The sequence below is a fragment of the Zerene cesonia genome, chromosome 12 (genome assembly GCF_012273895.1).
Source record: "Zerene cesonia ecotype Mississippi chromosome 12, Zerene_cesonia_1.1, whole genome shotgun sequence".
Taxonomy (NCBI): Eukaryota; Metazoa; Arthropoda; class Insecta; order Lepidoptera; family Pieridae; genus Zerene; species Zerene cesonia.
This window is the reverse complement of record NC_052113.1, coordinates 186,550-200,640: the sequence shown is the minus strand read 5'-3', so window position 1 is coordinate 200,640 and position 14,091 is coordinate 186,550. Positions and strand designations below refer to the sequence as shown.

At 35.5% G+C, this 14,091-nt stretch overlaps 1 protein-coding gene across 1 annotated transcript; it reads right to left on the bottom strand.

Moving 5' to 3' along the window:
* On the bottom strand, window positions 1-12,141 carry LOC119830902 (sodium-dependent serotonin transporter). The gene is made up of 12 exons (XM_038354091.1): window positions 12,121-12,141; window positions 11,766-11,925; window positions 11,329-11,463; window positions 6,000-6,219; window positions 5,619-5,757; window positions 5,250-5,384; window positions 4,685-4,863; window positions 3,958-4,127; window positions 3,557-3,681; window positions 1,263-1,447; window positions 660-843; window positions 1-88 (listed from the first exon to the last, which is right to left on the bottom strand). Exons 1-12 carry the CDS (start codon window positions 12,139-12,141, stop codon window positions 17-19), a joined length of 1,725 nt encoding a protein of 574 aa, XP_038210019.1. The 3' UTR covers window positions 1-16.
* Window positions 12,142-14,091: the final 1,950 nt, after the last annotated feature.

Genomic DNA, 14,091 nt, shown 5'->3' with positions numbered 1-14,091 from the left:
CGCGGGGCGCGGGCGGTCACAGGGCACATAGCGCGTGCTCCGTGGGCGGTATGGACGTCTCCACTGGACGCTTTATGGTCCTTATTCGCTGTAAAAGAAGTCATATATATTAGCAGTTCTTGTTCTATCGGTGCGCTGTTATAGAATGATCTTAGTTGTGATTATACTATATTATGTGGTAGTTGAGCACGCTTCGGCACGAATTGGGTCAGCTCGCACCGGGGAACTACCACACCCCAACAGAAACCCGGCGCGTGAAATAGGGGCATGCCACTGTGTTTCGTACGGTGAGTGGCGGAGCCGGAGGCCCATATCCTTTTCCTTACCCTTCCTAGTCCTTTCCTTTGTTCCTTTCGTCAATCCTTCTATTATATCCCAGTCCAATTTTAAGTCGGCAATCCATTTGTTGAGGCGTATGGTCTGCAATCGACCTTACGCCTCTCCAAATATTCACGGGCGCGGTGGTAGTGCTTACCATCAGGCGATCCACCAGCTCCATTGCCGACTATGACATAAAAAATAGATGAACCACCAGCTCAGTTGTCCGCTATGACATAAAAAAGAGTACCGTGTTGATTTAGAGGAAAACTTAAAAGCACTAAAGACAATTTTAGTAAGTCAGGAGGCCTCAGGAATGCTACATGTCCAATGTTCCTCACCGTCGCACAGCTGCCGGGCGTGATGATCAGCTTGTACAGGATGTACAGCGGGATGCAGGAGACGGTGGTGCCGGTCATGACCCAGCCGACGGCGATGGACCAGCGCGGGTAGCGGTACTCGCCGCCCAGCATCTCCTCGTGCGCCAGCACCGAGAACACGAACAGCACCAGCAGGAACACGGGGCTGCACAGCGATAACATTTAATTTCAGTTATATCCTGATAAATCAGATTTATTTATTTAACTAATTTAATTTAAGTAGCTACTTGATTCATTCATTTTTCTTCATTTCATTCATTCTTCCATAGAAGATTTCCGGAAGTTATATTATCCTGCTAATTTATGTTGCAACAGAATTTCAACAGAAATTAGGAATGTAAAGACAAAGACGATGACAATAACGAATGAGATAATGAAAAGAAAAGTACCTAAGTAGTAAGACGAGTAAAGACCAAATTGATTGTAGATAACTATAAAAGAATATTGTCCGACTTAGGGATTTTTGGCTTCATCACTGTCGTAGTAAATATTTAGCCAGGTGAACCAATATGTATCTATTACTATTCTGAATTTCGTAAATTCAAAACTTTCCACTTCGAATACCTGATATAAGACCAGCAAGCTCGCCAGAACCAGCCGGGCTTGTGGCCCAGCATTGTCCGCACATCCTCAGAGAAGCGGTTCACCCCGTACACCCAGCACACCCCGGCCGCCTCCGCGAACACCACGAACAGGATGGCCAGCCCCGGCCCGTATACGTTTAGCAAGTCCACGAGGTATACACCGCCCTGATCCATGAATATGAGAATTTTTATCCTTTTGGGAATTGAGAATATTTCGCTCTTTAAAACCATAAAAGAAAACACTATTTTTTATAGTGCTATTGTGAATACAAAAAACATTTTATTTATTTGTTATATATTTTAAAAGAACAAAGTAAAATGAAAAATGATATGATGAAGTCATACTTATGGTAGGACAAAGATGCATTTTTTATATAATTTTATAGTAATGTCAGAACTTACTGTAACGTAAATAATATAACAAATAATAAACTTACAGTAAAATAGTATATTAAGGTTGATATAATGTAGTTCATATTTTAGATAATGTGTTTTTAGTACGTTTATTAAATTTCCAAATCAGTTATAACCAAAAATGATGCCATAAAAATAATTAAAACGGAACAACAAACGAATTTTAAATAACTCGTTTAAACGGGGTAAGCAAATGACTCGGATTTATAAAAGGGTTGGCCAAAGCCACTAAATTAAGTCAATTTCTTATATTAAGTCAATTTCTATCTTCATTTTGTCACGCCGGTAGATGTAATGAAGACTCATTTAATTATTTTTTTTAGAAACAAACATCGTAAACAAAGCTATTACAACCTAGGGATCATAACGGAGATAATTGAATCGTAATATGCATTATAAATACCAATTAACACATATGACTCAAATAGTAATTAAATATGTGTCAATTAGATGTTTTTAGACATAGGACTCAATTATATTGCATAAACTATGTTTCTATGCATCTATTTTGAGGCACATTAAACAATATGAAGGTACATTTATAAGACAGAACTTCCACAAACTAATATACCGTTCGATCACTCTGCTTTGCCGAAACAAGGAGTCTCGTTGAGTGAAAACGGTCAAGTAAATGTACCCTCTTGGATAGCCTTCCGATAGCCGCTCATCGCACAGAGTGCTATGAATAATGCAGTGAATATGTATGGGTGCTGATAACGGCCATTTTCCGTTTCATCCCTCAATGTCATCGTGTTGCATTTGGCTTGTTTTGGGCCACTTAGTATTGACTTTAGAAAGCGGAGGTTCTTAACTCGACTGTACTTTTTGCGATAGATACCTCCCATCTTTAAATTTAAAATTTTGTTTCAATTAAATTATATCCCTCTTGCGTGGTCCCAGTAAAATTAAATTTGGTTTAGTTCTCTGTCAATTTGAAGGCGGTTTAGTGTTTGAAAATAATTATGTTAGGATGTACGTAGCTACTTCATAATAACTTGTTGATTTTATTGCAATGTTGAAACGCCATATTTGAAAATTTCTTATTTATTTAAGAAAAACATATTTCGTATTGTATATTAAAGTAGATAGAAAGATTTTCACAAATATCACACAAAAGAAAGTCCGCTGATTCATTAATATTCCGATAAAAACACACTTATTCGGAAAGTAGCGTGTTAAGAGCAATCATAAAAGACAATGTTGCGAGATCGCAATATCATCGCACATGCTGACGTGGCTCAAAGATACGTCACCTATTAACTACGCTACGTTGCGTAGATAACTCGGAGCCTACTCGCAGTGCCTGGCTGCCTGATAAATGCCCGCTATATAAAACCCTCGTTGTGGTATAAGAAGATTAATAATTGGACATATTATCCCACTATTTGGACATATTATCAAATAAGACTAATTTATTTTGCCTTTTTTACATCTACGTAATTTGAGTTAATTCTATTCGTAACATAAGTTCTTTTTTTATCCAACCCTGAAATAATTTTAGAAATCGATCCAGTAGATCAAGCTTTATAAGTATAGATATACATGTTGTAGAAAAATTAACTAATAATAAACTAAAAACTACAAAATGTTACAACCAAAGTAACTTCTAAGCTTTCAAAACCGCACAAAAGTGAGATTAGGTTCTAGTCGATTCCGCTATTGAGCGATCGTTGCAACTTTATATGTGAATTCAAAAACTCAAAAGCTAATTCAAGGAATTTATTAAACGTTTCATAATCATCATCATCATTAGTCTATATATACGTTTCCACTGCAGGGACTCCGGTATCCTATGAGGGTTAACGAGTTCACGGTTATCAGATAAACGTTAATTCCACTGCAATATAGTCATCTACTCACATAAGTCGTAGTGGGTAGCGCGCATATGTATATGAAGAGCAGGAGTCCCGCCACAAACAGCTCGCGGTGCCGGCCCAGAGCCCGCGGGTACTCGTCACACAGCGCTGTCGTCACTGCCTCCAGACCTGGGTGCAACAGTACACCCCATACATTAAATCGGTTTTACATCGGTTACAGAGGTAGTTATTTTGGTTATTCGTGCTTATTACATGATATATTTGAATATTGTGTATTATAATGTGGATTAAATTGAATAAAATGCAATCTTATAAATCAATACTAATTTTGTTTACAATGCGTTATTGTTGACATAAGTTTTACAAGAATTTTTTTTTATTCATTCAAAGTCATTAATGTGAGAAACATAAAATGAAATAGTCCACATAGACATCGAATAGTACCTCCAAACGTGCTGTCCAGACCGAGGGTGATAAGCATAAGGAAGAAGATTATAGCCCAGAAGACGGAGCCGGTCATGGTGGCGATGGCTTCCGGGTACACGATGAACACCAGTCCCGGCCCCTCCAGGCCCACCTCCTCTATGCTTTTGTTCTGAACGTGTGCCATGTAGCTACGGACATTTTTATAAATTTGTAGGGGCGGCAAGATTTTTGTTAATTATCTTTCTTATTTCGATGTTTTTTTCTGGGAGAAGTGTTAAAAATATGATATTTTATGGATATGTTTTATACCAAAAATATGTCATTACCTTTACTAATTAAATGTTAAAAGACATGCTAAACTTAAAATGCTGAAGTGCGAAGGCTATTCGTGCATAACATTTATTTTACTTTCCATCGTGCATTTTTATGTTTCAATTATTATATGTGATAGTCTTAATGATTATACAAATAAATACGAAAACGACGACGGTAGACGAAAGCCTTGGTTATTGCCAAGTTCTGTTTTAATTGTTTTGTATTGGCATGCAGATCATAGGTTGATCGACTTTTATTTTGGCAAGGCATGCCAGCCATTTGCTCTTAAATGGTCATCACCACCTATAAACACTAGTTACACCGGTGGTGTTTCAGGTTTGTTTGAAATGCACAATAATCAAAGCTAATCGTACATAGGAGATACATTATTAATTTCGGGTGTAAGGAATCGGATGATTAAATGAAGTACCCTAAAACAGAGAAGATGACGAAGCCCGCGAGGAAGCTGGTGAGGCAGTTGATGGAGGAGGTGATGAGCGCGTCGCGATAGCAGTTGTTGTTGAACTTGTTGTAGCTGGAGAGCGCCAGCAACGTGCCGAATCCCGGACCCAGCGAGAAGAAGATCTGGGAGGCTGCGTCTATCCACACCTGTATCAATGCAATTCGATTGGGTTATTTTTGGTTCATTTTGGATTTCTGTTTAAAGTAAACGGTCCCATTTTGGTTCCATTTGAATTATATGATATGGCTGTCTTCATAGTATTTTCTTGCGTTTGATTTTACGCGAGTATTAAACATTTGAAATTAAAGACTTTTTAATGGATTTTAAACTAAATTACTAATATAATGAATAAATCGCGTTTGAAATGCGTTAAAAAGTCTTTAATTTCTAAATGGCTGTCTTCAACGAGGAACAAAGCAGAGAAATATTGTAGCGATACCACGAACGAATTGTCTAGAAATATAACAAACAACTTTGAAAAATATAAATGAATAGGTGCAATATTAATATGGTAGCATGATTTGGAGCAGACCTTAGAATTCTGTAGTTTATGCCATTCCGGAGTGAGGTAGTAGCGGATTCCTTCTGTGGCACCCGGCAACGTAACACCACGAGCTAGCAGAATCAGCAGCACCACATACGGCGCAAGTGCTGTCACCCATACAACCTGCAACATCTCGCTTTTTCTAACTTACTGATTGAAGTGTTAATAGTTGGCTGTAGAATTAAACTATGCGATACAACCGCTATAAAAAAAAGCTCATAAAATAATCTAAAGAGTATGTTGGTTTTTTTTTTTTGAAATGAAGAATATTAATATATAATTTAAAAATATGATGTTTTGTAAATGTTATAAAAGCTTACCTATATTCAGAATTATTTAATATAAATACGTAATTACCTTGCCTGCGCTCCGAACTCCCTTCCACAGCGAGAAGTAGACCAATACAAAGACCCCGAAGACACACAGTGCGAGAGATGGTTTGATGGGGCCCATATCGTCCAGACCGTTCGACCTGTGCTGCTCCAAAACATTTCGCCTAGAACAAAAATCCTTTTGTAAAAATATAATTATTCATAAAAAAATACTGAGTATAATGTATACTTATTTCTGAGCGAGGATATGTACACATGTGTGCGTGCGGCTATATACCGGCAGAGCCGGCCGAAGTCGTTGATTCGTTGATTATAAAAAAATTATAGTTTAGCTAATATCAATTTTTAAAATTGAATTTTAGAAATGTACTAGAAGTATCACTAAATACTTTTTTGCTACACTCACTCAAAGAATTCTTTAGCCGGAGTACTAGAATTGGGGTTGATCTGCGGCGACGTCACAGGCGTACAGAGGGGCGTGTTCCACTCGTTGTCACAGCTCGTCCAGGGCAGCACGGAGTTGATGGAGGCCAGCGACGCCACCAGGTAGTACACCGCCCACCCGATTATGGTGTTGTAATACATTCCCATGTAGATGTCAATCATGCATATCGCGTAGCCTACACCTGAACAGAACTTTCAAATTAATGAATATTCCTTTCATTTTTACAGAAAAAAAACTAAGAATTTATAATAAAATAATAAATAATTGCTATAAAATATCATTCATATCATATAATGACACACATTCGTTTCGTTTCGTTTACCAATATAATACAAAATTCTTTATCAGAGATTCGTTGATATATTATTTAAATAATTATATTACTGTTGGATCTACAATGAAAGACAAAACTCATAATATAATAAGAATTGTCTTCCATTCTTACAACGTTAAATAAACAAAATCCAACCAGATTCGCAGAGTTTATCCCGGTCTCTAATCCAATTCTAGAGGAATCAAACAATTCATCAAGTCTCAATAAATCTCCAAACACTTTAAAATTAAATTAATCGCGTCTCGCGGGCGCCAATTTTCGCGCGCAAACTTGTCAGGAAGTCGCCATGTTTGATCGAATCAGCGCCATCTGTCGACAGCGGTAATCAAATGATATCGCAACGCTCTAATTGATTTAGCGAGATGCTATGATTTATTTGAATTGATAACATATTTGCGAACGTATCATGTAGAATATTATTTATTTTATTCCTTTTTACTTTCATCGAGCCAAGGGGACGCGCTGATAACGTTTATGATCCTACACGGATGTGAAAGGTCATATGTTTTGAAAGTAACAGTTATATGTAAACGAGAAATGTAGGTTTAAAGAATCATTTGTCTTAAAGTTATTACATGAGAATACTTATAGGCTGCTAATACTGATATACTTATATAGAAATTGAAAAAAAGGTCGTCCGGCCATAGTTGTTTTAAGGGAAGTTTTTCATTAACTTGGTTATTCTAGGAGTGATTGATCGATAAATAAGTATATGCTCAGCTAGTCTCTTTTTAAATGCATACACTGTTTTTTTTCTGTTTTTATAATACAAGGTAATTTATTGTAAAATTGGGCACCTTCGAATGTAGTGCGTTTTTGTCCATAGCCGGTCTTAACCTTACGTAGTAAGAGATCCTCCTAGTTGCGTCTGGTATATGTTAGTTTCTTTTTTGTGAATGTTAAGTACGTTAAGAGTACATATTGCGTATCATTGTTTAATGTTCATCAGTTTTGTTTCTTTATAAATTTTATGTGACGGTGTAAGATAATGATACTGATATAATATTTTAATCATTTTATTCTGGGTTACTTGCAACTGTATAGTTCAGGCATAGGTTTACTTGAAAATTTGAAAACAGGCCGTATTTTACACAATTTTTTTGGAACTAACATTAAGCGAAATTTTTTATAATAACAATTAGCGAATATTATTTAATTTGTAATATTTCGCGTTCTATTTACAATCGAAGTTCAAACTCTCATCAAATTTCAAAATAACATTTGTTTTTAAAATAAGATGGATTTGAATATGAAATACAACATGATATAGAAAAGAAGAGGAGAGAAGGTGTATGAAATCAAGAGAATATGGGAATATTTATCAGTCCATCAATTACCCGTTGCCGCACGTTTCGTTAGCAGACTTTTGATAGGGCAATGACGGCGTATCGCTTAAGGGTTGATAAGACACGACGCGCTGCCGAATTATTCTGCTAATGAATTAAATTGCCTGCTTTTATTATCTATTTATGTGTTATCATTAGTTTTTACAAAAATCTAAGTAAAGTAACATATCTGCTTTAAGAATTTTACTTCACTAGAATAATAGGAATTAAATTCTTTTAAAAATTAAATTATTTCACTAGAATATTAGGAATGATTGATATATACTATTTACTTACATTTCTTCTATCACATATTTTTAATATTATGTAGTGGGATACAGTAATGGGTTGTCATAGTCGATAATATTATGTTATTTTTAGAATTATTTAAAAGAAGAATGTTGTTTTACCATATACTTTTGCAAACTTGCATTAAAAAATGAGACTTCAAATCTTAAACAACTTTTGAACACTGAAACTGAAACTTACGAATTATATTCACGGACTGTTAACAAAAATAATTATCCGAAATGAAGATAAAAGAAAGTTGAATAAAATTCATAAGCGTCTCGACGAAAAGAACACGAAGGTGAGGTCTCTGATTGGTCAAATTACTTGAAGAGGCGGACGTCTTTTATAAGGCCAATAGATCACGGCCGACTCGGTGCTGCTCACATCTTGATATTATAAAAATACAGGCGAATTGATAACCTCCTCCTTTTTGACGTTGGTTGAAAAGGGGTGCTTGTTTATCTGTTTATATTATTACTAGTTTTTGCCCGTGGCTTCGCACGTGTTAATTCAGAGTAGTTTAATAGATGTTATTGTACATATAAATCCTTCCTCTTGAATCACTCTATCTATTAAAGAAGCCCCATCAAAGTCCGTTACGTAGGTTTAGAGATTTAAGCATACAAAGGGACATAGGGACATAGAAAGCGACTTTGTTTTATACTATGTAGTGTAATCGCTTCACGTAAACAGGTTATTAAAAAAACACTTATGAATTTTATGTATTTATGTAAAATAATAAATAATAGTATTATTGTTAGATAATCCTTATTAATAAAATAACGAATGCGAAAGTGTAATTGTATTTTTCAAGTAACAGCCGATTTAATTAGTATAAGTATTGTTTAATTAGTATATCTGGAGAGGCAAAAAGGTGAACATAACAAAGACATTGGCAAATTTTTACCTAAATCACTCTTGAAGCTTGAAGTTAAATGCAAAAAATAAATTGTAAAATAATATCTAAAAGTCAAAGTCGATATACCTAAAAGTCAAAATAAAAAGGTCAAAATTTACCCAATATTTTACCTCTAGCTAAAATAGAAGATTGTGATTGATGAAGAAATGTCCTAAATGAAAATGTCGAATTACGTATTGATGTGGTTAAAATATCATCCTACAATCGATACCTATAGTTTACATATGGTTTCCACGGACATTGCGTCTCGTTTCAAAAGACGGGAACCCAATATTGACTGAAAAGCCTCAGTTGACGATGAATGCGTTTTTATGAGCACCCTCCGCTATCAGCAGCGCTGACCTTTTTCATTGATATGCCTTTTACAAGCTACAAAACGTATAAAATTGTGGATAATGTGAAATAGCTTCTTTTCTTACGTTTATTTATCATACTCATAGTCTGATAGGAAATGATTTGTTTGCTAGAATACATTAAGCTCCGAGAGTGCTGAAGCTGTTTTAAAACTGGGCGGTTTTATCGTATCTCATGATACATTTATTTATAAGTAAAAAAGTTATCGAATTTTTAATTGCGCTAAATGAATAATGTGAAAATAAAGTACAACGCCCGCAATTTTATAATATGATTAATATACTTTCAGAGAAAATTTCCAAAAGACTCTGCAATGGTAGGCTCTGGCTACGGACGAGCGCTGGACAAATAAACAATTTGATCAATTTAGATACATTACATTACCTACAATTCTTAAAACCTACCACGGTTCAGCTGAAGAGCGCAAACTGTATTTACAATTCGAGATCGAACGCCTGTTTATCGGCTCCTTTCATACATTTTAATCTTCACTTGTTCACTGCCCACCATTTGTCTTCGCTGAAAGCATTGCCTGTTGTATATTTATAAAGCTACGAGCCACACGAGATGCCGCGTCATTGGGTATTTAGTTACGTGAGAATAAACCGAGTGTTACCGCGTTATATTGTATTCTTTTAAGAGTATTATATCGTTCTATTAAATGAAAAAAAAAATAATAATAAAATAATTAAGAAAGATAGATAGATCTAGATCAATCTCTACTTTGATTTCGAATTTATCTCCGATTTGACGATTTCTTTAGCCACCACAAATAAATCTAAAAAAAACCACATATATACGCTAATTGTTAAATAGGGTACTTTATAGGATCTTAAATACACGTTAACTGGTATTGCTCGTCAAAACTTCGCTGTCACTACCGGGTATTAATGCTCTAATTGAATCTGTTTTATTAACACTTTCATGTAAAAGTGTTCATGTAAAACGAAGCATGTTCATTTTCTTATTTATATTTTTTTGTTATTAAATAATAAAGTGTGTATCATAACGATGTATTAAAGTTTATAAGACTGCATGAATCATTGTAATTGTCTCATTCTACTGAACTAGCATTTGCAGCTCTAAGTTTCTGATAAGATTGTTTATTTTGGCTTATACAAATTTCTCGCTCCACGCGTACAACTACTGGTAACAATAAACCAGGTATTATAAAAGTGTTTTGCTTTTAAACATAACTTTTATTTACATTAGGAACGCTCCGATTAATTCCGTTTGGTCACGCAAACCTGCCCTTAAAAGCCTTGTAAAGGAAATAATTTTGGCGTAACAAGTTATTCAGTGAAATAGTATTATTAGTAAATAAAAGAAAAACCAAATGAAATTTACACATTTCCTCTTTATAACACTTCATCTATATTGAAAATAGAATACGAATTATAACATCAGTGTATCATCCAGCTCAGTTGTTATTAACTGAAATAACTAAGCGTCCTAAATGAGAATCTCTCACGAGAAAACCTCTCTAAAATTATGGTAATGTAAATTTTTAATCACTTTATTTTGATGGTGGTTTCTTTTCAATAGGCGGGTAATAAAACCCAATGACTGTCCCGACTCGCGATCCACCGGGTCGCGAGGGACTCCTACAATCACTTAAAATACAAATACCTCTGGACTGGATCCATCAACATACATCTTTGATCTTAACTTCCTCATTTTTGTTTAAAAGTTTTCAAATACGTATGAAATTAATTGAGATAAAATGGTTGGGTCTTAAAGTTAAAATTAGCTTTATCAAAAGATTTTGTCTTTACAAGGCTCACAACAATATATCTTTAAATTTGGAATTTTCTGGGATTTCTCATATGCATGTAAATATCTGTGTAATTAAATAATCAATCCCTGCACGTAAATACCCTTCTGTTCAACAAAGATATACTTTTTTGGAGAATTAACGTATTAGCTATCTATCTATCTATATTATATCGGTGGTTTAATCAACGTATAAATTCTATATGTAGCATCTATTTTATTGACAAATTTTATGAACTATATTGATTAAAAAAAAATGATGTGTAAATTGATTATCTATAAGCAAAACCTTACCCTTGAGAGCTGGACAGATCCTTTTCCATAGCGTGAGACAGCCGCAGCGGTGGTACTGCCCCAGCGCCAGCTCCATGAAGAACAGCGGCAGACCTCCGAACAGCAGCATTACGCAGTACGGGATCAGGAATGCACCTGGTTGTCATGCGTTTTGTTACTTCCACGGATATATTTATTCATAAGGGTAGAGTAAGGTAATGTTTAAAGATCAGGAAATTTTTGAAAATTGGTAATAAGGTTTGATACTGTATAGCGAATACTATGTCGAGTCATCTTTTCGTATATCCATCATAGTTAATAACTTTGCGTTCGTTCGTTTCTTATATAGGAATGAACGACGCCTTATAAAAAATTGCGCTAAAATGATATCTTGTTGGAAAAACAATATAAACAAACTTCATGATGGTCTTTAATAAATAAATCAGTTGTTTCCTTACCGCCTCCATTCTGGTAGCAGATGTAAGGGAACCGCCAGACGTTCCCCAGGTCCACCGCGAAGCCGACCACCGCCAGCAGGAACTCCGCCTTCTTCGCCCACGTCTCGCGCTCTCGGGGTGGCGTCAGAGACACCACCATGGATCGGCTTTTTGGAATTTGCTACAAGTATCAAGTGGATTTTAACTTGTAGCTTAAGCAATATGGGATATACTTTACAGAAACGGTAAAGTGGTATTTTCTCTGTTGAGTTATTAAATATTAAGCAGTTACATAGTTCTTGATTGGAGAGTTTTATTTTAAATTGTAACTTCATCGTCGATCTATAATGAACATAGACTACATTTTGTTATTGACCTTTAAGCGAATAGTTTCCATTGCGTCATATTCTGTTAAGTTTGAGTGACCGTGACCACTCACTGTTAAATGTTTAAGTCGCTTAAAGAAGATTTCGTTTAAAAGTATTAAATAAACAGTACTAACGTTGTTGGCTGCGGGTTGTGTGGTAGTGGGAGAGGTAGCGGCGGCGGCGGGCGGCGACTCGGGCGGGGCCATGGCGCTGTCTTCACTCTCGCCGTTCCGCCGCTCCGGCCCTGGGCTTTCGCCCTATAGACATCATTAACTTATTAGTAATTAGCCATTAACACATACACCAGTATGTATGTTACATATTAGCCGCTCGTCCCGGCTCCGCCCGGGCTGATACGGGTTATAATATAATAAATATAGCCTAGATAATAAAGAATAATGGAGCTTTATGGCCGTGGAAGAATTTTTCAAATTTTAAATGTGGAAAAATTGTGCAACAATATCACCCACCACCCAACTCTACTTCGTAACTACTATTCTAGAAAATTCCAGAACAAGAAATGTATGAAGAATAAGTGGAAAATGATATAATGAAGTATAAAATAAAAGTGAGGCTAGATCAACAAGTAAGCAAAATGTACGGTGAGCGGCAACATTTGCGACAAACACGTTGACAATTTGGCGTGTTTGCGGAAGGCCGCAAACATCGCAGATTGCTTTACAAATAAAAATAATGGGAATGACCCCTCGACGCTCGCTCGTACCGCTGAAATTATCTTTGGATGAGCTGAGCTTTGGAATGGGCTTTAAAATGTTTAATAATTTCGAAATGTATTGTTATTAGTCATAAATAGTTCGATTTTTAGATATACACCTGTTAAAAGAAAAAAAAAAGAAAGACAGGAATGTTTATTTTGCCACGTGCCACATTCATTAATTATTGACAAAAATAAATAAACGAAAGAGCTCATTCGTATCTGCCGCACGTCACGGCACGGCTCGCTCTTCTGTCTCTATAAGTAGTTATACACAAACACATACATACATACATACATATCATTCACAATTCATAGTATTATTGTGTGTTTATGTAAACGTATAATTTCACGTCTACAGAACATATTTGTGGAGTCTAGAACAGTTGGTCAGCGGACGGGAAGCTTTGAAATTCTTTGTAAACCGCAGTCAAGTTGGGAATCTCGCACCTTTAAATGTTTGTGAAATGAATTAAATTTTTGTTTTGCAAAAAATGCTATTACAAGCGTAAATATTTACAGAAGTTAAGCGTTTCATAAATTCTTAATTTTTTCGGCAAAAAACTTTAAAAGTATCTTAGCTACTTCAAAGTCCATATTGAATAATTAAATCTTCTTTATTTCTTTATTCTGTAACAAGTTATACATGATGTTTTCTCCTGCAGTTAAAATTATGGGCACTTCGTAAGAAAAATTGTCGACCATTGGTCGTGTCATCACATCGTTGGTATTAAGCTGTTTCAGCAATATCAGTAATAAATTACATGATGAATGGGTCATGTATCAAAAACCAGTAAAAATCCACAAGAAAACACACACCCAGAAACCTACACATATAGAAAGAAAGATATAAATGTCAAACATAAGACACCTCCCCTTTTGCTTTTGGGATTAAAAACCAGTTTAGACGGCTAGTTCGGCAGCTATTTTCTCTTAGAAAGAGTGTGATCTCGAATCTTAATGGTAAAATAACATTATATTCAATCGAGTTTAAGACGCGGATTTGCTTTATAGCGAACTGAGTTCTAGAAATTGAACGCGTTTTAACAGGTTATTAATGAAATCGGCCTTAAGTTGCTTTTGTTTGAGTCTTATTCGTATTTCACTTGTTTATAATTACGATTAACAACGCATGAAATCACTGACTCGCTTTTATTGGCCGTAAGTGGAGGCTAATGTGTTTTGAGATAAAAGGGAGTTAGATTGAATTAATTTATTGGAGATTCGCGATCGTGTATAGAGCAATAATGAAGAAAGGCAGTTC

Excerpts from the sequence above, each read along its gene's own strand:
- LOC119830902 (XM_038354091.1), bottom strand. The coding sequence starts at position 12,141 with ATGGAAACTATTCGCTTAAAG. Across the intron at positions 1,448-3,556 it reads CGCTACCCACTACGACTTAT|GGCGGTGTATACCTCGTGGA; the intron begins GTGAGTAGATGA and ends TTCATGGATCAG. Across the intron at positions 89-659 it reads CGCCCGGCAGCTGTGCGACG|CGAATAAGGACCATAAAGCG; the intron begins GTGAGGAACATT and ends CTTCTTTTACAG.